We start from the raw sequence: 24,301 nt of genomic DNA, 5'->3' as shown, positions 1-24,301 counted from the left end.
AGGTTCAGCCATTAACTGTCTTTAAGCAGCGGTGAGGCAGGAAATCTTCTTTGAGTTTGTAGTATTAGATGTTTGTCCTAACCATTGCATAGGCACCAAAAGGATTTGGCAAATAGTGTCGTCTGGTGACCACAGATATTTGTTCTGCAACCAAACAAAGCCCTAAGCATCAGGCAAACAAATCAATTCAACTACAATAAACAAGGGCTTTCTCTTTCTGAAGTGGGGACAAGATTTGCATTACTTCTGCCTAATCGTATCTTTTCAGAGCAACCCATTGCTATGTAAAGCATCTGGGGGTGGGGTGGGGAAAGCATGTGCTTGATATGCAAGTAGACAACTCTAGAGTATAATAACAATAGGAGAATTTTATGCTAGTGCCACTGCATTCTGTAATGTAGATATAACAAGTTGGTTTAGTTTTCTATTCACTGAAGTAAAAATTCATAGAACATAGAACAGCCTAGGTTGGAAGGAACCTCCAAAGATCATCTGGTCCAACCTTTTGTGGGAAAGGGAGCCTGGATGAGATTAGCTAGCACCCTGTCCAGTCACGTCTTGAAAACTTCCAGTGAAGGGGATTCCACCATGTCCCTAAGGTGGTTGTTCCAATGAGTGATTGTTCTCACTGTAAAAAATTTCTTTCTTATATTGAGATGAAAGCTCTTCTGGTGCAACTTGTACCCATTGCCCCGTGTCCTCTCCATGTGGCTCCTTGTGAAAAGAGAGCCTCCATCCTCTTTGTAGCTGCCCTTCAAGTAATGGAAAACTGTGATGAGGTCTCCCCTGAGCCTTCTCTTCTCCAGGGACAAAAGACCTAACTCCTTCAGTCTTTCCTTATAAAGCGGGTTCTCCAGCCCTTTGATCATCTTCATGGCCCTCCTTTCAACCTTTTCTAGTCTGTCCACATCTTTCTTGAATTGTGGGGACCAGAACTGGACACAATACTCCAGGTGTGGCCTGACAAGCGTTGAGTAGAGCGGGATGATCACGTCTCTATCTCTGCTAGCAGTGCCTTCGTTGCTGCAGCGGTGCACTGCTAATTCATGTTCATCTCGTCCACCAGGATCCCCAGGTCCATTTCAGCAAGGTGCTCCCCAGCCACACAGATCCTAGCCTGTACTGGGCTCTTTCGTTATGTCGTCCCAGGTGCAGGACTTTGCACTTGTCTTTGTTAAACTTCATACTCTTCCAGCCTGTCCAGGTCTCTCTGTAAGATGGCTCTCCCTTCTGACGTGTCCAACTCACTACTCAGTTTAGTGTCATCAGCAAACTTGGTGAGGGTGCTTTCAGTCCCATCATCCAGGTAATTTATGAAGATGTTCAACAGTGTGGGGCCCAGTATCAATCCCTGGGGGACCCCACCTGTGACAGGCTGCCAGCCTCCTCTAAAAAACATTGATCACCACCCTCTGAGTATGACCTTTTAGCCAATTTCCTACCCATCTCGCAGTCTGTAACTTGCCAGTTTGTCTAGGAGGAAGCTGTGGGAAACTGTCAAATGCTTTGCTGAAGATGGGTGTGACATTTGCGCTCTTCCAGTTGTCAGGGATATCCCCTGATCTCCACGACTTTTCAAAGATTACAGCCAGTGGCCTTGTAACAATGCCAGCCGCTCTTCGCATCCTAGGGTGGTTTGTTTCATAGAAATCTTTTTCTAATGGGAAGTATTTCAGCAGTTGTCATGGAGAAAGTAGAATCTCCATCACTACCATTCTTTTAAAAATCAGTTATTCAGACACTTGTCTTGTCCTTTCAGCCTGAATTATGAATGGCAGAAGATTATAGTTAATCCTGCTTTGTGGCAAAGGGGAATGGATAGATTAGCTCTTGAAGTCTTTTCCAGCCCTATGATTCTGTGTGTGAAATCTGCATTTATGCTTGTGGTAGCGAGTGCATCTGTTTTGCATTATTTATACTTGCCAGCAATACTGACCTAGGAAGGTAATCCAGCAGTGGCACAACTATGTAGTACTTCTGTTGTTCCAAGAAGGATTTCCAAAGAAGAGGGAGCAATAAAAGGGAGCTTCACCTATAAGAAGGCATCAGACTGAACCTTTTGGAGGAATCTTTTGCACTTATCATGAATTAAAACTGATCTCCATATATCCAAATTTCCAATTTGGATATTGCAAATATCCAGTGATACACCAAATTGTAGCCCAAGTTTTTTGACTTGCTTTAATGCTTGGTGCTAGCCTGTCTATAACTAATATACATTCTAAAGATGTTTCTCTTTTTGACTTTTGTATGTAGAGGACTGTGGTAAACATAGAGGAAGTTGGTAAATTTGCAAAAATATTGCCTACTAGAGGAAAAAAATAGTTGAAAATTTACCACTTGTTCCCTTTTGTATTTCAGGTATTGGTGGTAATCTAGTAGCTATTCAAGCTAGCAGAATTTCTACCTACCTCCATTTACATAGCATTCCTGGAGAGCTGCCAGAAGAAGCCAAGGGTTGCTATTATCCATGCAGAACCTATTATGGTACAGGTATGTATTAGTCAGTTAATTGTTAAAACTACTGTCTCATGTCTCCTCTTTTTCCCCCTGTATGCCAGACTGTACCACCAGTACAGGCAACAAACTGAACTTGTATGCAGTTCAAAGGCAGCAGAGGCTTGGCAGTTTCCTTTGCCTGGAGCTGTTTGCCTGTCAGAATCACAAGGAACTCCCTGCAGGAGGCGATGCGTAGAGGGGTCGAAGATAGGGACTGATGAGGCAGGATGCTATGGTACCCACTCAGAAGGATTTCAACCGTCATCTTTCCATAGCTTGTTTACCTGCTCCTAACCTTTGTCACTTAACTCCAGAAGTTCAAAACAATCTCCTGTTAGGACCAAACTTTATATCTAAGATTATTACTAAGCCAAGTTCCTGCTTTCCATTTCCTATTTTCTTTCTAGATTCTTGCTTCACAGCTTATTCCTCCACTGTATTGCTCCCTTTCCGTATAATGTGGTAACTGTGGTGAAATGTGATGTGTCAACAGCATGTATTACACTTTCATATTTATGAAATGAATTGGAACAGATGAGAGAGTGGTAAATGTGGGATTACTTTTTAGAAATATAAGGTACTTTTGAGGATGTCTTGAATATGGTGTCCAAAACATCCTCTTTCCTAGGAAGGCTTTAGGAGGTCACTGCAGCTCCAAAAAAGTAGATGGTATTACATGAGTACAGAAGGAAAGCAGACAGTTTGCACCCTCTTCTGGAAGGGCCCTGCTTAAATTTTCTGGCAGACACTAGAGGTGGCTTTTTTCCCCCCTGTGAAAATCCTCAAGGAGTCTTTTAGCAGAAAATAATGCCTGCTGTTCCACCATAGTCAATGCTGTGGAATTCCAAAACTGCTCTTTATATTAGAATTAATAGAAATCTGATATAGTAATTGAAGAGCTTAACTGAATTTTGGATTTTTTTATTGTAGGAGTAAATAACAAATCAGCCCAAGTTCTGCTTCTTTTGGTGATTCCTGGACACCTGATTTTCTTGTACACTATCCACTTAATGAAAAGCGGCCACACTTCCTTAACTCCTATCTTTATAGCAGTATATTTGTTTGCAGCTCTGCTACAGGTAAGAAGAAGTACAACTTGAAAATGCTTGTATAAAATCAAGTTCTTGAAGAAAATAATGTTTTATCTGATTTCTGAAATCTCATGAATAGTACAAGAAGGTATGGGTTAATATAGGCTTTCAGCACAGTTTTGAAGTAACTGTCTCCACATGTATACAGCTTACACAGGTGTATCTGTATTGTGAGTGCTTTTCAGAAGACACTTGACTGCATTATTTCCCAGTCATGCATCTTGTGCTTTCTCTTTCACATGCTTCTTGGAACCATTGCATCTAAAACCCCCATCATTTTAATCAACTAGAGGGGAGATGGAGAGAAGGAAAAGTAGCATTTATGAATAATGAATACGTCAAGGAAACTCTCAAAGAAATCTCCTGAAGTGATTCACATTACTGTTTTAGTTAACAGTCAAATATGCAGTAGATGAGAATGTTATGGCTTGCTTGGTGCATTCTTAATAAAGTTGAAATTACTCTGACAGCAATCACTGTACAAGAAATTGTAATTGCATTAATTGTCAAACATTGTTACATTATTTTGGCTGGTCTTACCTAGTGGCCTGTTCACACCCAGCAAGGACAGATCTTGAAAGATGCCTTTTGAAATAACAATGTCTTAAGGTGAAATAATTTCACTTAGAGAAATCAGTAATACAAAATGAAATGGTTTTTATTAAATCCACAGCCAATTTTTAGCTAAAACCTGGCTGAATTAACTATGAAGTTTCATTGTGCCTTAAAAACAAAAATTGACTGTTCATGTTACACAATAAAAATACAGTTGAAATATCAATAAGTTAAATATACATACGCCTTCTAAAAATGGGACCAATTTAGTTTTAAAATACAAACAACATTATCATCAGTCAATCCTTAATAAAAATTATAATTTTTAATGCTCTGAATTGTCTTTCTGTGTTTATCACACTACTGTTTCAATAAAGATAGGTTTTGAAAACTGTTACTATTTTAACTTCATATGAGAATTCTATACTTTTTTGGTAGAATATAACTGGTAACATTCCAACCTGTGCAAGTGAGAATGTCATAGTAAAAGTTATAAATTAGTTTTCATTTTCCTCTCACGTAATATTCCTAGTTTCCAGCCTTATCACTTGTTTTATAATGTGTTTTCCTGAGGAAATTATGCTATTCCTTCACTCTGTCTGTTCTGTCTGTCTGTCCTTTCTAGTAACTTTTGAATCCTTTGGCCCATTTCAGTCAAGTTTTTCTAAGCCTCAGCTCATTCAGTGATACTAAGTTCCTATAAGCTTAACAAAAACAGGCTGGGGAAAGAATCCCTGTTAATGCCTTTGCTGAAGGTAAGACTGCAGTGTGATTTCAGCCATTATTGGACTTCAGAGATTTCACATGGGAATCAACCTGAATTCATAAATCCATATGAAATCCATACAGTCCTCCTGATCACAGAGGAGGATGGATGTATGGATTGCACATATATGCAATCATAATATGTTTAGGGATACAAACCTTTTCCTCAACAGCAAAGGATAGGGTAAGATGTGAGAAATGCAGAGGTTCAGCTGAAAACCAAGTTAAGGCATTAGGGCAGGACTTTCAGATCACACAATAATTCAGACCCAGCATTGGCACATATACATGTGTAAAGTTGATTTTTAGAAATTCAGGGTCTGATTAGAGTATTCAGTTTTGCAGTTATGCATCTCCATTGCAGTCTGTAAGGCCACACATGATTTTCTTGATTTTTCACCTATAAAGCAGACGTATAGCTTTTTTTCTTTTTTCCCCACTCCATTTTATAGGTGATTTTTTCCTCTTTATCTTCTGTCTTTAGCCATTACAGGCAGTTTGAGATGTGTTTACTTTGAAACTGAGTAACAGTATTGCACACTATAACTTCTCGTGGGCCTTGACAGATTTACAATTTGGAACCCCATGTTTTTTAACACCTTCTGAAAATATTTAATAGATTCTTTTCCCCATTTTAATTATTCTGGTATTTTTCTAGTAGTGATTATTGTAGTTTTGCATACCTCTAATTAGAAGAATTTAAAATTTTCAGAGAGACGATTCTTGCTTTAAACCTTCAATCTTGAACATATTTTATTTACCTGTCAGTCTGAAGCACTTCCGTACTGCAGTTGTGTGCTTTTAAGTTTCTCCTTTCTCAAGGAAAGCACTTAAATATTTGTACTCATTCCTCTTCCCTTTTTTCAGTGACATCATCTATGCACCTGGATATAGTAAAGAACAGTTTTCAAGCTGCCATTTCTTTTGGCATAAGCTGACATCTACTATCTAATTTTTCCAGAATTCTTTTATATTTTTGTCCTCCCAATGAGAGCTTTTCCAGTTCTGCTGTAAAACTGAAAAGCCTCACAGCTAATTATTGTCATTTCAATTATCAACAAAACAAATCCATTGACAGTCTTTTGAGCAGTGAGAGATCTGCATTCTAGGCCTTTGTAATATATTGGACTTTGCGTTTATTTTCACTTTGCATGGAAGGCATGTGAAAATGGATGTCAAAAATTACAAGCCTGCTTGCAGGCTATACCTTTTATGTTTGAGGTGGTAGATGATAATTTAATAGAACATAGTGATTCCCAAAGGTAAGAGTTAATTATGGTCAGTCCTGTGTTTGAGGAGGTATTACTGAAGTTCCAATCAGATAGTTAATTTCATCCAGTTCTGATGATACTTTCGTTGTTTGATTTTTGTTTTTTTCACCACCCATGCCGACCAGCTTTTTTTCTTTCTTCTCCTGCCTGTTCTTAGATATTCTCTTCCCAGCATGTCATTTAATAGAAATATTTATGGGAAATAAGTAATTAATATGACATGATGTACATTAGCAATAGTATGATTTAGTTATTATTGACCAAAAATATGCTATGTGGTAAAACAAAGTACAGTTTCACTGAATATGTAGTTGTTTCTAAAAATCATTAAATTAAGATATTTTAAATAATATGAGTAGCCAGTATTATGATCTGCATTCTCTCTGATGCTCTATGAACAAAACAGTTCTGGTTTCTAGACTTAGGAAGACCCAGAAAGTGTTTTTATTTTCTTTTATTTTAATTTACCTATCTTTAATAGTACAGTTGTTTCTGGTTCTTTAAATACATATTCTTGAAATGTTCTTCAATTAAATTTATAAATTGGTTCTATTGAAATCCCAGGCTATACTCCCTTTAAATTTAGTGGGGCTAGGATTTCACAATTACATTTTCATAAAGGTGGGGAAAACTGCACAAATATTTATATTAATCTGCATTCAACTAGAACTTTTAGGCTTGAGTTCAAAAGGTCTGAATTAGCTTTGTAGTGAAGAGTCTGTTCTGTGTTTATGAATGGCAGCACCAGAGGAAAATACAAAAAAAAGTATTATGAGGAAGGTATACCCTGTAGGTACGTAGGGTACTTCACATAATGCAGTGTACAGTATCTGGGCAAGCCAATGTGCATTAATGAAAACCAGTATATTGATTTTAAATGTGTTTTGGATTTGGTGAGTGGCCTCTATTTAAGAGGAATACTCTTTTCTTGAAAATTTTACAAAAACAAGTCACACACAAGCACATACCAGTATGCTACATGCAGTTACAGTCTGGCGTTTGACCAACAAAGAATATATTAATTGAAAAACAGTCCTCCTCTTATACCTCACAAAGGCACGAGTATTTTTTAACTGTATGAGGCTAGCACTGAGCAAAGTTTCATCCTCTGTCTTGTCAACCTGCAGTAGAATGAGAGCAGCACTGGAATTGCCAAGCCATCAGTCGTGGCACACGGCTCTGAGCATTCAAAGGCGGCCTCTGTTCTGCGTGTTCTCACTGAGCCAGTAAAACGCCCTCTAAGGAATTTTCACACCTCCTAACCAAATCTGAGCACACAGTTATGTTAAAGACTCGGGGAATAAACAAACAATAGGAGATTCCCAGAGCTATTACCAAGCAAATAAGTAATTCCAAAATGCAGTCCTTCTTATCCAATGAAGGTCAGATGTCTACTGCTGTGAAGTAACTTTTTCAGTGCTTCAGCGCTGTTTGGGGCAACAGAAAACCAAGAATTCAGGAGTGCTCATAATGACTTCCTGCTCACATCAAAAATGTCTTAGATTTCCTCACTAGTTTGAGGATTCTAATGATGGTATGGGCCTCTTCAATGTGGAAAAAGAACTCATGGGGAATACTGTACATTATAGAGAAATAAGGAAGGTTGTGTTTATAGAGAAAATACTGATGCATTTTAAATACTGCTTTTTCTAATAGGAAAGGTTACTTCTGAAATGTAGAGCATAAAACTGCTAAAGAGAGTACATGATTCCAGGAAATATGGAAACTAAGGTCCAAACCTGGACAGTTCTGCACATTCAGTGCTTTCTCATTGCAGCATGAGAAGCAGACTTACCAGATTCATTGGGATCTGAATGTGGGTATCACCCGCTCTTTCACTTCCAGGCATGTTGCTGTCTGTGGTAGAAGCTTGGCTCCTACCAAGTCATTAGCAGGGATATATCATTTTTGCCTCCAGAAGGCTGAGCTCAAAGTGCTAATGTATGTAGCATGACCCACTGAGTTGTGCTACAGCTAGTGCAGGTTGAGCATACCTGAACACTTAATGGTCTGGGTTGCACTCCTCATTCAGACGGCTGACAAACAGCCTGAAATTAGGATTGTCTTGGTCAAACCAGGGTGTCTGGCAAAGCTACAAGGAAATGAAGAAGACAGTCTGAGGAATTTGGATTCAAACTATGGAATAAAAGAAAGTTCTTTCCCACAAAATTACATCAATATAGTCAAATTGATTTAGAAACGACTTCAGTTAAAATAGTATCCTCTTTTTTACTCAGATGAGGTTTTAGTCTTACATAAATGTATGCTGTGCTGTCTGGGTGCTTCGATACCGTAGCGTAGCTAATACCACTTAGCTACAACACAAACAACAGCAGCAAGAAAGAACTTGCTGTTCAGTGGTTTCTTTGCAGCCAGACATTGAAGGAAATCTCTGTATGTTTGGAGGAAATAGTGACTTGTTTCCCCTGGACACGATACACACCACATATGCTACCTGAGAAGACAGTGGAGAAAAATTTCTTTTGAAAAATAGATGTAGACCCTACTCTGAGAATTCACTGACTGCAGAATTCTGGCTGTAGACAATGGAAATTCAGCAAGTAAGTTCAGTGTAAATCTATTACGAGTGCTTTACAGTTACTACTTAGTTTCACATGAAGACATCAAAAGCCATTTAAAATCTGAGAAATGTAATATATAATTTAAAAATTAACTTAGTGAAGGGTCAAAAGCACTAGATGACCTACACCATAAATCTGGTGAGAGTGATGTCAGAGTCAGGACACAGTAGTCTTTAGAGATCCTTAATTGGGGGGTTTCACTCATAATTAAAAAAAAAATACACTTACCTTTGAATTTCATAGATTTGTAAGAGTTCTTGTGCAGTAATTACCAGATCTTGTCATAGTTACATTATAGGTGAATTTTGAGTCAGTATAAGTTTGAGAGTAAAGGAGAATTAAAATACATTGGAAAAGAGGTTACCACAGTTTATTTGCATCTGTGTTTCCTGTCTAAAGTAACAGAATGAAACTATTTTGTAATGCACCTTCACATGGAAACAATTTAAGATGAATCAGCAGTACTAGCAACATGCAGGATACCCTGTCCAAGGCATGCTAAATAAACTGCTAAAAGCTCTCGGTTCTACATACTAAACTTATAGTTGAATTTTTATAATGCCCATGTGAAAAAGCATATGCAAATATATAACCTAAACTTTCTCTTTCCAGTTTGGTGTTGGAATTCACTAATCACAGCAACTAACGTATAAACTAATATAAACATTAAAGATTCAAATCCGCTTTACAAATATTATGCATGTGAATGTTATACTGTTATACTTCTTATCACTGTGAATTTGATATGCATTCACTGATGAAATGTGGTCATCCCAGATGAAGGAAACAATAAAAATACTATAGCATCCTGTAACGTATCGATTAGGCTATAGGAAGCTTAGACAGTATTGAGAATGTTTGGAGGGAGTTATGTATTTTTTTTTAAATAATAGAGTTTCATTCTTTTCCTGTTTCAGAAATCATGAGAAATTAATTACATGAGAAAATGCAGATAGCTTTCAGGGGTCCTTACTACATGCAAAAGACAAAAATAACTTTTCTTTAGCTAAACTTGTTATTTGTATCTAAAGACCTGCAAAGAATGAAAGTAAATTTCGTGCCCAATAACAAAGGGAAAAAACTACTTTGTAGTGTATAATGTTCCCATTTCTAGTCTTGCAATCATAAGATTTGTGCTTTAAATAGTGAGGCTCACTCTTATTTAACCATTCATATTCAATTTCAGTTCCAATCTGATATTCATAATTTGAATCAAAGTTCAATATCGAGAATTACTCTCTATTTCTGTCCTTTGCTGTACAAAATGATATGTGTACTTATACTCCTTATTTTCAGATTCTTCATCATTAGGGTTTGATAAAGACTTTACTCTCGCTCTTTCCCTCCCTCCCTCCCTCTCATTCTTATTGCTATATTCTGCTGCTTCTGTCTTCTGAGGACCCTTTTTGACAATGTGACCAATAGGTCATTTTAGAAATACAGTCTAAAACTGATGATGTCTTTAGTTTCATTTTCCTCAATTTTGATTGTAATTTTTTCCAGAAGAGTAATAATGTAGCATGATCTTCCTTTTTATGATATCAAAACATCTGGAATTTTGCCTGTATTTTTGCAATCCTGGCTCTGGGCTTTTTTCCTTGATCAGTGACTATAGAGTGTCTCCCTTTTCTTAGACGGACCTTTTTATGTATATAGATATTTAGTTATTTTTTACCTTTCTTAAACCTTGCAGTTATTTCTTTCTTCAGTCTGGAAGAATTCCTAGGGCTCTGTTTCATAATTCTACTACTACTCATCTCCTTTTTTGCAGAAAACACTTAATTGTTCTCTTCATCTGTATATTAAATAATTTTAAAATACTAGTTCACATCCTGAACAGTTCTGCATATATTTACAAGCTTTTCTTATCACTTTTCTACAGCATTTCACGCTAAACAGATAATTTTTGTACTATTTTATTAGGCTTTTCTGTAATGTTGGTCCCTTTATTTTTTCCCTCAAAACCAGCTGGTTTTCAATTTGAAGTAGGAAGGCTTTCTTCTGCAGAGTGCAGAGCAGAAGTACACAGTATTTGTACTGCTATGCCATCTGCGCCATTTTGCTGAAATAAGTATAGGTCACTGATAAATCCCAGAAAATGTGAAGTGTTGTGCCACGAAAGTAACAAGTCTCATAATGTCTTTTGTATGATTTTTCTCTTTTTTTTTTTTACATCTGTCAGATCTTTGTGAGTGACTTCTCTTATCACTTTAAATTCAAGGATTGTCTTACTTTCAAAAATTCAGCAAACTCATAGTAGGGCTTTTGCTTATTTTTTTTTCAAAAATGACAGTTGATTGATGACTTTGATTGCCCCCTCTTAACATTGATAAGAAGCAAAATCTCATTGAAGATTTAAGTCACATTGATTGACTTCTATCTTGCAACACCAACTACTGTGGCCAAATAAGTAACCATTTCCAAAGACTGATCTGTATAATTCTTAAATGTTAGTGAGTTTCTAGCCATGCAAATGCATGATGATAGCATTATTCCTTCACCAAAATAAAGGCTGGTGAACTGCAGTCTCATAACTTATTCTGTAAGCACTATATCCCAACTGCCATCATATACAGTTACAAGCATCAGTTAATATAATATGCTATGACTTTTTTCTAATAGCCTTACAGAAGCCAGGTTTGTTGTAATTTGCGTTATGTGTTATGCACTCGTAAGTTAATATAGCAAAAATAATTATTTGGGAAGGTTCACAAAACTTAATTTCCAAACTACCCATTTTTCACAGTAGTCTAAAAGTGAGTTATTTCAGGGTGGAAATTACATAGACAAATGAAAGGTTTTTTCATGTCATGATTTTTAAGAGCCAAAAGTGCATACTGTCATTTAAATTGGACAGTGTATGTTATGTCTAATTGGTTGTGTTATATAACTGCATTATAAATTATTCTTGGAACGAACGCTCTCATCTTCTAATAGAACATGCATAACTATTGTTGATGTGTGGCGCTACAGAGTCTTCTGTGCACATCCTGTAGGAGATGTTAATGTACAGTATCTTTTATAAACAGGCCTCTTTTTGTCTCTGTTAGAAGAAGGAGCCGACTCAAAGAATCTGATAGTCTTCCAAAGAAAACATCTGTTTTAAATATATTTGTTTGGATTCCAGTCAGCACACCTAGGACTTGCATAATTAGCTTAGACTACAGAGTTCCCTTTTCAGAAGATATGTTTGTATAAATAAGCCATGCATTTTTCATTAAGCAAATACTCCTCCCTTTTTTTTTTTAAATTAGAAATTCAGGCTTGTATTTTAACATATACTTTTGCAAAGCAAAGATTAATTGAGAAACTTTTTCAACACAATTTTTTATATGACATTCATTTTACTGTATTTTGTATTGTGGAGAAGTGTCTTGCAACCATCTTATCAGTATGTCAATAAATGAGTGCATACATTTATAAAGATACTTTTGATACCAGTAATTGATCGTTTACTAAATAAAATATGAATTTTGTACCTTTTGCTACTTTTGATACTGCATATTCTTTTAAATGTACATAGTAGTCTTTTAAAAAATGAGTTATGGTAGTAACTGTCTTAAGTTTACCCTTCCTAAGATCTGATCAACTAAAAATACATAAAATACAGTGTTTATTTCATCTTAAGCAGCTCCTTAGAAGAGACAAGGAGAAATGGAAGCTCAGTTAGGGGTCCTTTCTCCATTCATCTTGTGCTATGCCACACCACATGATTCCACTGAACCAGAATCTCTTGTCATACAGCTGTGCAACATTAAAAGAATTCTTTTCTAAAAATGGATTAATGATTATGCATACCTTTGGTATTAAGATCAAACCTCTCGAATGTTCAGACATTCACAGTTGGGAATGAAATCTTTTACTTTGGGACAAATTCAGCCTGGAGTGACAATTTCATAATATATGTTGCAGGTGTGCCTTATTACAGAAGGGCTGAAGCTGGTATCAGGCATAAAAGTAGCTTCTAGGCCATTTTTTGCAGTTCATACAGCCCAGATGAAACTGTTCTTAATCTGACCTCGTATTCTTTATATCACATCTGATTTCAGGTCAGTTCTAGACCTGTGGAAACAAGAGTTACACCTGGGTTGAATGTTTTCATCTGGGGCAAAGTCACTCGGTTCTGAATGATCTCGAAGCCCCACTTATGCTCTCGCTGTACAGAGTGGTATCTTGTGTGACAAGTGCAGTTGCATGTTTGGTTGGAGTTTTTGCCTTTTCTTGCCATTTTCAGAAGTCCTCAAGTGTAGTCTGGGTGAAGAATGCTATCAATGATTCAATATGTTCCTCCTACCTGTGCATGTGATAGACTGAGAGAAGTTGGCTAAGTGTCCCTGTCTCTGTTTGTGGGGAGTTTTAGTCTGAAATTCATTCATATTAATTATTTATATTTTCCAAAAGCAGTTGTATACAATAGTGCTGCGTACTAAGGAGACAATAATGTTGGCTGTTGAATTCCTTTCAATGTAACTTATGTGATGATAATAATACAGATTTTGTTTGTTTGGTGTTGCGTAGGTGTTTACTCTGTTATGGATTGCTGACTGGATGGTGCACCACTTCTGGAAAAAAGGAAAAGATCCTGACAGTTTTTCTATCCCTTATCTTACTGCACTGGGAGATCTGCTTGGAACTGCCTTACTAGCTATAGGTTTTCATTTTCTGTGGCTTATAGGTGACAGAGATGGCGATGTCGGAGACTAATTATTTGAATGGATACAATGACTTTTCCTGGAATATTGACAAAACTGATCATTCCACTTGAAGGTCCTCAAAGTGATTGTTCCATTTGGTATAAGTAAATCAAGTTGACACAGATATGAAACAGCCTTAATGATTTTAGCTTGGTTTGTTTTTTAAAAAATAGGATGGAACTAGAACGATACTTGAGACCTTTACTCTGAAACCAAGGTGGATTGCTGCTAGTTGAAAACATCTGAGTAGACACAATGAAGGGCAGATCAATCCTTTATCAAGTTTTAAATTTTTAAAAGATCTGGTCTTTTAAAAGAACAGTTCCTTACCTGTATTGCAAACCAGAAAAATCTCTAATTGCTCATTCAGTGGTGACGAAGAAGAGGGTAAGACCCAATCAGTGGCTTGCCTTGTCTTTCCCTCCCAGGAATAAAATGGGTATGTATTTTCATTTTACCACGGAAGTGGTTAGTAGACCTCAAATGAATTCGGTTTCATAGACATTACCTGATCAGTTGATGATACGTTCTTATCTTGCAATTTCAGTGCTGTAGTTCTCTGACCATTGCAGACTTGATATCAATAATAACTGTTATGGTGATTTGAACCCTGATTGTCTAAACATTTTGTCACAAGCTTTATTTTATGTATACTAATATGACCATCAGCATTTATAAAATTAGACACTTGAAAAGTGTCTGCAGGACTGAGCCCTTTTTCTTTGTGCTAAAAAGAGCAACCTAATTGTTTTGCTGTTGTGATTCATTAGAACAAGAGCATAGTAAAGACAAATAATGTGACACTGACCTGATCAATAATAATGGATGAATGATTAAAACTTGTGTTGGAAAGTGTATTTTCATTTAGCAACTGAAAAGATGTTTAACTAACTGATATTAATGGTGTTGTGATGGCCAGTATCCTGATTTTAATGAAGTATTTAGAGGTGTTGATCCAAATGTAAATACTGATCCCTGATTAAAACTTGGGGTATAAAAGATTATGCTTCTTTTTTAGGCACTTAGGAAGTTACATAAACTTCTAAAATTCTAGACCTATTTATGTCATCCATTTCTAAGCAGAAATCTCTGCTAACAGGATTTCTGCTTTCAAACTGTGGAAGTAATATGGTCAATAAGGAAAATGACTGCTTCTGAATGATTTTTTTTTTTTTTTTGTATACCTCAATATTTCAAATGATACATTGATCATGAGGACTCTGGTTGCCACTTTGAAAAAATGTACTAGTTGCTCTGTTTTAAAATCTAGTGGGAGTTCCTCACAGCATATGTTTTTAAAGACTATAGCATACATCCTAAATGCATAATTAAATATTCTAAATGTTGTGATTGAAAGTTTTAAATTTTGAGACTTAAATTAGACAACTAAATCCATATATCAGCATATGTTGTAATCCTGTAAACATTAGTCATGTGATTTACGCATATAAATCCTCCCTTTTAATTTCATGGACCTACTCAGATGAATTAAATTATGTGGATAAGTGGTGTTGGGACTTCTATAGGTGTCGGTCACCTTAAACTCTGTGGAATTTGAAAGTGTTTGCAATTCTGAAAATTAAACCAGCTATTCAGTGCCTACACATCGATTTAGATGCCTGACTTTTAGCTCCCTCATTTAAACGCTTTTATTTAAGCTTTTTCTTACAGTTATGATAATACAGTTGTTTGAATGAATTATATGTATTATGTCTTTTATTATGTGAGAGAAAGATGAAATCTTTCTAACTTCAGGTTCTCTGACTTTTCTTAGTTTGTATTAATGTTATTTAAAATAGTTTCTTGTATGTAGCATTGTGGGAAATACTCCTATTAAATTGTTTAAAATGGACTAGACATAACTCATTTTTAATTTTTTTTTTCAATAATGGTTATTTATTTTTGGTACAGATGTAGGTGCAAATTTTTTTATTCTGATAGAACTGCCATCTGAATCAACTAAGCTGCCATTTCAAGCACTTTTCTCATTAAAGTTACTGGATTTTAAGGTCCTTTTTAAACAAATTGCAAGATTCTTAAAAATTAAAATTTCTTGAAATACTTGTGATCTGTGCTTATCTGATGTGTGAAGGCATTGTAGTATTTAGTCCTGACAGCATCTTTAGTGTGTTACATATTTTCCCAGTAAATAAGCAACGACTGTTGGTACAGTCTGCTGACAAATGGGTGAGTGTTTAGATCGCGGAACTGGGGAAGAAATGTTAAATGGGACAAATTCAGTAAAATTTGAAAAAGGGAAATATGTTGACAGACTGGAATAATTGGGCATGGAAACAATAAGTGATGGAAAAGTGTAATGGGAAAATTTGGTACTTCAAGAGGGGGAAAGTTCATTGCATGGTTGAAAGAGCAAAATCCATATTGTGGGAAAGAAAGAGGTGCAAACATTCACACAGCATTCATTAGGAGAGGCAGGAGCAAACAGAAAGAAGTTATTTAGAGAAAAGAATAAAAAGGCATAGCCAAACTTCTTTTTCAGGAAGGGAAGAAAAATATAACTTGTGTTGAAAGGAGTTGGGGAAGAGGTGGAAAAAGAGCTACTTTGGGGAATGGTGGAAGTGAGGGGGGAAAAAAAAAAAAGAATGTTCTCAGTAACATATGGTTAAAGAGGAGTTTGAATGGGGAAAGAAGTATGACATTGATAAAGCAGAGAAAACCTTGACATCTGGAAGAGCAAGGAGTAAATAATCTATGATGTGGAAAGGGCTTTGATTCCTATGTGGAAGGGGCATTTTAAAAACTTACAGGGTTTGCTAACTCTGCTACGTAGTGTTATGAAGGTAAAAAGCTCTTACCAGCAAGTTTTGGGGGGAATATTATTCCAGCCATGAAGTTAATACGGGAGAAGGCACGAAAGAGTACTTGGATACCAGAGAATCTATCATCTGCTCGAAAGCTGTACTCCCTAAACCAATTTTAACTCTAGTCCAGTCAACCTCTCCACAGTATTCCACCAACTTGATTTTTTTAAACGTATCCCAGTAATAGTCAATTACTTCACTGTATGTGTGGGTAAGAAATGTTACCAAAAATTCTGTTAGAGACAAACTGTGTCCTTTTTGTACTGCTCAAAGCATACAATTGAAAGGGCCATCCTGAGATGTTACTCTGTCTCTTGTTATCAAAGCAGCCATATTTCATAATCTTGCAGATAAAATGATCGCTCTTTGCATTAAAATTCATTAAGTGTTTTCCTCCCCTCCACCTGCTAGAAGATTCTTTCATGCCTTTCGTTATAATTTCTAACCTATATAGGGCTAGGGCTGATTCACATCTATTTGCTTTTGTGTCAGTGTGTAGCATTTTCTTTATTTGACTCTTGCTCATATTGGCTCATTTACCTCATTTAAGCTGCAGGTGATCTTACAGCTCCTCCTGCAACTTCTTGTACCTTTTTCATTCTGCTGATGAGCTAGACCAGCCAGAAGCTCCAGTTGCTTTGCCTTTATGAGCTGCTATCTGTAACCTGATGCTGAGTAACTGTTGGAGTGCTCTTTTTGGCCATTCTTACTGTCTACTCTTTTTTTCTCTACTTTAGAAATATCTCTAGAGTAAATAGAAGTAGGGGCAGGTTATTTGAAATGTGTATCCTTTGCCATTCTGAAGGATTTTGTGACTGTCTCAATTGTTCTGTGAGCATGCATGAAAGGGGACAATCTCATTTGTTAAACTACAACTAAATGCAGCTTTAAAATTTGGAGTCAGAACCATTTCATACCATAGGTGTTTTGTTTTCTTTTTCTGTGTAATGCTTTGAAATGATGTTTGCATTCTAGTGAGTTACTGAATGACTCCAGCTTATTTTTAGAGTGATTATATAGCCAGGGTAGTTCCACAGCTTTATTATGCTGTTTGATATAGGGGAGGATTCTTCTTTTAACGTATTTAGATCAATATTTTGAGTTTTATAGCATCACTGTACATCTTGCCTTAATCTGTGATGTTTAAATTTGCAATATCCTCTTCCACTCCCATGTTTAATATATTAATTTCACTGGGGCTTTTAGAATGCTGATGAGAAACTGGCGAGCAGCAAATTAATTTCACTTCTTTTTACGATTTGCCAACTAAATTAGACTTTTCTCATACAAAGATTAAAACAGCATGAGGATTAAGGCTTTATAAATGCAGAATAGTTTGCAGAATCAGGGCTCAAAATAAAACCTATCATCTTTTTAATGGATTTGCTATTTCACTTCAGTTCTGAGCATCACAAAAAGCTCTCTTAAGTCCAAGAATAACCCAGAATACACATTGGGAAACAGTAGTATAAGCACTCTGTGAAATGAAGTGTTTGAAATTCCTTATTATAATGGTAAAATTGCTATTGCGAAGGAGATAGTCTCTTTAGAGGTGCAGAAAATGGCAACAGAATATGATAATTGAATTATAACCTCCTTTAAAAAGAGTAAGACAATGTTCGAAAACAGTACCAAAGGTACTGGAAGCAATGTGAAGTCTCTTAGTAGGATTTTTCTTTTATTTTTGGCTAGGTTTTCTGTGATACAATACATTGTTTTAATTGTGTTCTCTAATCCATTCCTAATCAAGTCAGTCTGTTGTTCAGTTATCTTTTGGATTATCATTTTCCCATACGTACTCAAAAGATCAGCTTTCTATATATAAAGGTGGGGAGGAAGAACTAGTGAAGAGGTGTGTTTTGTCATTAAAGCCTCATTCTGGTAGTTATAAAGGAAAGTCTTTCTGTTAAATTCAGTGAAAATTTGATCATCATGCATGCTGTGCATGGATACTCTAGGGAATCTAGTATTAACAAAACATGAATAATTCATGCTTAAAGCTAAGAACCACCATGTTTAGTAAATATACAAGATTGCCATATTCTGGGAGGGTACCCAAGAGCAGCAGTGTACCCCTTAGTCACTCAGCACTGGCAGGGCTGGATGGGCTTTACTTTCTCTGCAGCTAAAAATTTCATTTGCTTTCAAGTCCTGCTTGTTGTTTATTTAATATGCAGGATAGTTCATCATATGCTCTATTTATGCTTCTATTTCTCAGTTCAAACTATACTTGAAATTTGCTTCTTCCTCTACTTAGCATTCTTCAGCTTGCTCTTTTGGGAGATTGTTTCCTCTTCAAGAGTTGCTAAAAGTCTTGAGAGGTCAAGGAAGTGCTTTCCTTGAATAATTTTAAATCTGCTTTTTGCAGGTGAAATAGGGTCCTGAATGAATTATATGGTAGACATCTTTGGGACTAATTGACTTCTGAATAGTTCCTCAAGATTTAATGTCTCTAAGTTCTCAGATTTACATTCTAAGTTTTACTGTGAACAGGATCTAAAAAGGATTTTGTCTGTTTACTGATTTTTTCTGTCATCTCCTGGTTTTGATTAATGAAGTTGTTGCCATGTCCTGTCTACGGTAGAACAGCATTTTAATAAATTTGACATTCTAAATGGTTTTCCAAAAATTACGAGCAATAATACTTGTTTTATACTTGGGAAGCAATCATCTACTACTTTCCTATGAATCCTCATACTATGGTTAGCTTTAGATCATCCAAAGCCCTTTTTTTTTTCCTGTTTGTTTTTGAAGCAAGTGTTTTTCCCTGTGCTGACACAACCAATTATTTTATTCTCTTATACTATCCAAGATTCTGGAGTAGCATTAGAACATGCTTCATCTCAGTTGTTTTGAAGACTGAACCAATTTTTACTCATTACATAGGAAAATTTAGACATGTCTGATTAATTCTAGTTCTAGGGAGATGGATGGTAGCTCTTGCTTAAAATAGAAGAGTATCTGTGGAGCTTGGAGCATTTCCAAAATAGAAGTTAGCTCATTAAGGTTGACCACATTAGGTAACTGAGATCAGCTCAGGTACCAAGATCATCTGAATTTGTGGACAAAAGCATAGATGATTTGGAGATGTAAGCAAGCTCTGTATTTATCTAATACATGAAGATTGGCTGATCACTCCTGTTTCATTCATTTCATCTTAATGCTTTGAGATTGCCATTGCTGCTTCTTTAGAGCCAATCCATTAAGGCCACTAAGTACTATGGTAGTGTAAGTAAGTCTGTCACGTATGTATGGAAACTGTGGTCCCCCTCTGGAACAGAAAACATTAAGGCCTTTGAAAAACAACCCTTACAAAACCTGCATGTCATTTGTGCAAAATGAAAGATCTAAAATGCTGCGAATTCAGATACAAAAAGACACGGTCATTCCTAGGTTTCATTTCCAGCTGGCCTTTGCTCTATTCCCGCGTTAGAAAGCTGATTCATTTCTTTAAAGACTTTTTTAAAGCACCATAAGGTTACCGTGCCAAAGAGCATGAAACCCAGCTCTGTTAGTTACCATGTCCAGTTATGTGCTCTGTGCATGAGACTGACATGAGCTATGACTACGTTCGCCCCTTAGAGAGAACTAAATTCCTTGCTTTGAGCAAAGCCTGACTATATAGTCTTGGCATTAAACAGAATATGGCACTATATAGGATTGGCACTGTGCTGAATATGCAGTACTGGCTGTGTGGGGTTCTTCACCTCAGGCAGCTCTATAGCTGGAAGAGCCGTCACCGAGACGCCCACTGTGTTGCTGGTACATAGTAAGACTTGGCTGAAAATTGGAAAGAGAAACTGTCCATGCAACAGTTCCTCTAACCCATCCAAAGGTATTTACTGAGCTACCCCCTCTCTGCTCCATGGGCCTTCACCATGGTGTCTCAACTGTCTGCTTAGATTCTCCTTTACCTTGTTGACTTCATATGGGATGGGAACTTGCAGATACTTCTGTATACATGTTCTCCGTATTTTCATGTCTTACTAGAGACACAAGAAGATGCAGAAATGTCCATCAGTTCAAAGGAAGTCCAGTTCTGCTGTTTGCTACAAAAATTGCATTTTAAACATTTATTAGGACCTGTAAATATTTTAAAGTCCTTCCTACTTGAGATTATTGCATTACATAAATGTTTAATAGATACAGAAGCTGCACTTAAAGCGCTGATTAATGCATACATACCTCTGGAATATGTATAGCTTTCAGACTGGCGCTAAGAGAAACAAACCTGAACATTTTTAGCACTTATTACAAGAAGCAGAAAAATGTCCTATTACCATAGGAAGCCTCTCACAACATGTATTCATGAGACAAAACTAATAACTGTTCACCTTTCTGATGATTGTTGATTCTCATTCAACTCTAACGACATCACACCCAGTTTTCTGGCATATTATGTTCAGCATAAGCTCATTTTTAGTTATCATCTGATTTTTTTTTGGAGCCACAGCATACCTGCAGATACCCTGCTACCTTGACCATGTCATGGTTGTGTGTATCCCTCACATATGTTCATGGTCAAGTCTCCTGCTAGATAAGGACCAAGTCTTGTAATCCGTTTAGTCCTGTTCATACCTATATAGAAAGCTCCTGCCACACATAAGAGAAGGAGTTTTTTTTCCATTTCTCCTGCTTTTAGGAGGGTATGGCTTACAGCTCCGTGGACTAGGCGAGATCTATGCATCCTCTGTACGCTCTGAGGGCAGCTGTCTCCTGTTCGCAGGCAGCCTCTGAAAGCCCCTAGATAATCTGGAGTCCCTTTTCCAACACGAGCCCTCAGGATCAGGATTAGGAGGGCTATGGTGTCAAGTGCAGCTGTGCGAGGTCAGCAACTAGCCCGGTTTGCCCGCGGAGTTAGGAGGGGGTCTGTGTGCTTGCCTCTCAGGGCTACGGGGGGGGTGCCAATGGCCGTAGAGCAGAGCCAGCTTTGTTACAGCACTGACACCAATTTAATTCCTCTAGTGAAGTGGGAGATATGGCCTGGAATCCTTATTCAACAACCCACAACAAATTTAATTGTCTTCATATAAAATTTTCAAGTTCAGGACAAAAAATACAAGGAGCTGTGTTTGCTCTGTAAGGCAGACTGATAGTCACTTGATAGAAATGAATGACTGTGAGTGACAGGGGGGTTGGATGCCCAGGTTTAGGATGCTTCTCCACTGTCTGACAGCCTCTGAAATGGGGGGGGAACATCTGGCAATGCAGCATGCAGCTGCATTCAGTTCACGTCTATCATGACCTATATCCAGATCACACCAGAAAGATCTCTGATGCAGAAGGAAACCATTAGCTATCACCATCATTTCTTCAGCTAATTATCCCAAGGCTTTTTATTTGATCAAAGGAAAAATGTGAGCATGTTATTTCACTCGGAAGCAGGAGCACACCTGGTTGAATACATCTACTGAAATGTCCTGCTAGAGGGAAAGCTAACATCTCTGTCTCCAGCTGGAAATCTGCGCACCTCAAAAGCTCACTTTGCATGGTAATTTGATAATAAAGGAGGAGTTAACTGTAACGCACATCCCAGGGACTATGACAGCACCCGTGAGCAAAAGGCTGACTGCAGCCTTATCCTGGTTTAAGGTATGGAGGGCACACCGTTCCTAAGGGCTTTAGATGGAGCCTCTGCTATTCAAAACCAAGCACAAAATGTCTTCAACCTGAAACCAGTTAATTATTTCAGAAGCGTTCACCTGAATGCTTTCCCTCTGACATCTCTACACTTGTGAAAAATAAGACTGAAATCCAGACACTGCAAACTAAGTGTGTAACTCCTTGTTTAGGAACTGAGATGGAGCCTATGTACTCTCCTCTGGCTGCATTTCTCAGCATGGAAATACCCATTGACATTACATGTGAGTCATTTACAGTTTTTAATCAGCTTCCAATAGCCCTGGCAAAGATTTGCCAGGTAACTTGAACCAGACTACAATAAGCAAAGCAAGATTACTCACCTCACTGTGTTCTCAAACGCTTTCCTCTAATTTAATTCTCAGTATCTCACATGGAGACTCCCCAAACTGAGACATTCCATCCTGAATTTCCTCCCATCTTGCATTCCTTTCCTGTAGTTATACAGACTTAATTTCTCACCTGAATTGCACTCAGCTGTGCCTCCTTCTAATCCTTCCACCATTGACTTCAAGGGTTTTTTTTGTAAAAAAGTAACTGTGGATTTAATTTTTTAAATTTTCCTAAGTGAAAAAGGGAGGCTTTAAAAGCATCTGCTGTAGGAATGATACATATTGCATGTAAAATCATATTGCACACACAGCAGTAACATTTTTATGATAAAATAGCAAAAAGTACACTGTAAAATTAATACAAAATAGCTGAATTGTTACGTCTTTCCATATAGCTGAAGGCAAATTTCTTAATAAATCACATATAGCTATAATTCCAGGAGGGAAAATATTTTGTTTTTCTTGAATGAGTGTCTCAGCATTTACCTGGACATCTCTGCAAACAGCACTTGCCTCTCCATAGCATGGCCGCTTGCTCTGATTTGACGTTTTTTTTCTACATCCATCTCTTCAAAGTTCAAAAAATGGTAAAAAAATATATGCAGTGATTGATTGCATTAATGGAGCAAACAATCACTTTTAAAATAAACCCCAACACCTCTACTTTAGACATAAAACTAAACCTGTTTTAGCTACAATAGTTATCTGCTAAGATAAGTCTGACTAAATTGAGCCTAAGAAAGGCTTAGGCAATGCCCAAACCCTGTCTTTGCAGAAGCTTTTGCAGGAAATTGGGGCCTGTTGTGGGTTGCAGGTTTTGACTTGATGTAGGGCTGCAAATACCTGCTGACAGCACGGAGACCTCTTGCTAGCTAAAAAGTCATGAATTGCCACAGTATAATTCTAGTTTTTAGAATAAGCCGAAGGCTAATGGCTTAGCTGTTATTATTCAGCTGTATGTTACCCTGACAGCTTTATATATTAGTAAAAAAATAGAAATGAGGGCATAAACTTTGGATTGATTTTTCTCTGACTGAGGAAAACAGCTTTGCTGGTTGTTTGTTTTTTAATTAAAAACTCTGACTGAAATGAGATTTTCAAACCCACATAATTTTACTTGAAATGCTGTGTCTCATTTTCCAGCATAATCTGTCCATTTGTTGCATACTGATAGGACGTATACTACTAAACACCTAAAGAAATGTTATCTCAGGTCTGCATTTACTCAAAAAATAGGGACAGAGGAATCAATTTCAATGTCAAAGTCAGTAACGTTCTTAAAATATTGGCAAAATATATTTTTAACAACATATAAATGAATGAAAACACTTTCTACATTTTTCTCCTCCATGAATAAGTCACTACTCTCAGTCCTAAATGCCTCTGACTTAGCCAGCAGAAGCCATTTATTGACAGTGAGTTGAATCTCATAGTCCAGAGGCGTGAGCACTCCAGCAGAGTGACATTTGAAGTAACAGGGGAACAGGTCTGCTGTTCATCATGCGAATAGGGAAAATAAAGTTGATTTTTCTCTTTTAACACAGATTTTTAAAAAACTGATTTGCATGCAATTTGGGGAAGTGGCTTTTCAATATGCTGTCCTTTAGCGCACTGAAGAATAAATCTGGACTCTAATTTTTCAAAATTTTCAACCTTTGGCAAAGTTGTAAGTGTAACTGGAAAAGCAAGATATTTTTGTGTGGCATCAGGAGTCTTGGACGTGATGATGTGTAACACACCTAGCGAGAAGAGCCCAGCACTGCTGGTTGGGAAGCATGTGCTCTGGTTTCCACTCTGCTGCTGGCTGCATTTGTTTAATTTTTTTTCTTTCTTCCTTCCAGTTTCCCAGATTTTAAAAATTTTTTTGTAATCATGGTAGAATTAAATGAAATGCATTTTCATCCAAACAAAGGTTGGGAAGTATTGGTGGAGCTCGTGCCTGCACAGAGAGCATGTTACAACCGCAGGAACAGGCTTTCTTCAAACTTTGCATCATCTCCACCGGACTTACTTGCGCGATCTTGTCCCTTGCTTGGACGAGAGGACACCT

The 24,301-nt window shown here is 37.0% G+C and overlaps 1 protein-coding gene across 1 annotated transcript in view; it reads left to right on the top strand.

The window, feature by feature from the left end:
• SLC41A2 (solute carrier family 41 member 2) overlaps positions 1 to 15,405 on the top strand; it is a 50,320-nt gene extending 34,915 nt beyond the window's left edge. Inside the window, exons 8-10 of the mRNA XM_050915099.1 lie at positions 2,362 to 2,493; positions 3,430 to 3,578; positions 13,282 to 15,405. Of these exons, the coding sequence (XP_050771056.1) occupies positions 2,362 to 2,493; positions 3,430 to 3,578; positions 13,282 to 13,467 (467 nt within the window). The 3' untranslated portion in view covers positions 13,468 to 15,405. The remainder of the gene's footprint in view (positions 1 to 2,361; positions 2,494 to 3,429; positions 3,579 to 13,281) is intronic.
• Positions 15,406 to 24,301: the final 8,896 nt, after the last annotated feature.

Source organism: Gymnogyps californianus, chromosome 1 (assembly GCF_018139145.2).
Source record: "Gymnogyps californianus isolate 813 chromosome 1, ASM1813914v2, whole genome shotgun sequence".
In the NCBI taxonomy this organism is placed as follows: Eukaryota; Metazoa; Chordata; class Aves; order Accipitriformes; family Cathartidae; genus Gymnogyps; species Gymnogyps californianus.
The sequence above is the reverse complement of the archived record's forward strand: the minus strand, read 5'-3'. Positions and strand labels throughout refer to the sequence as shown.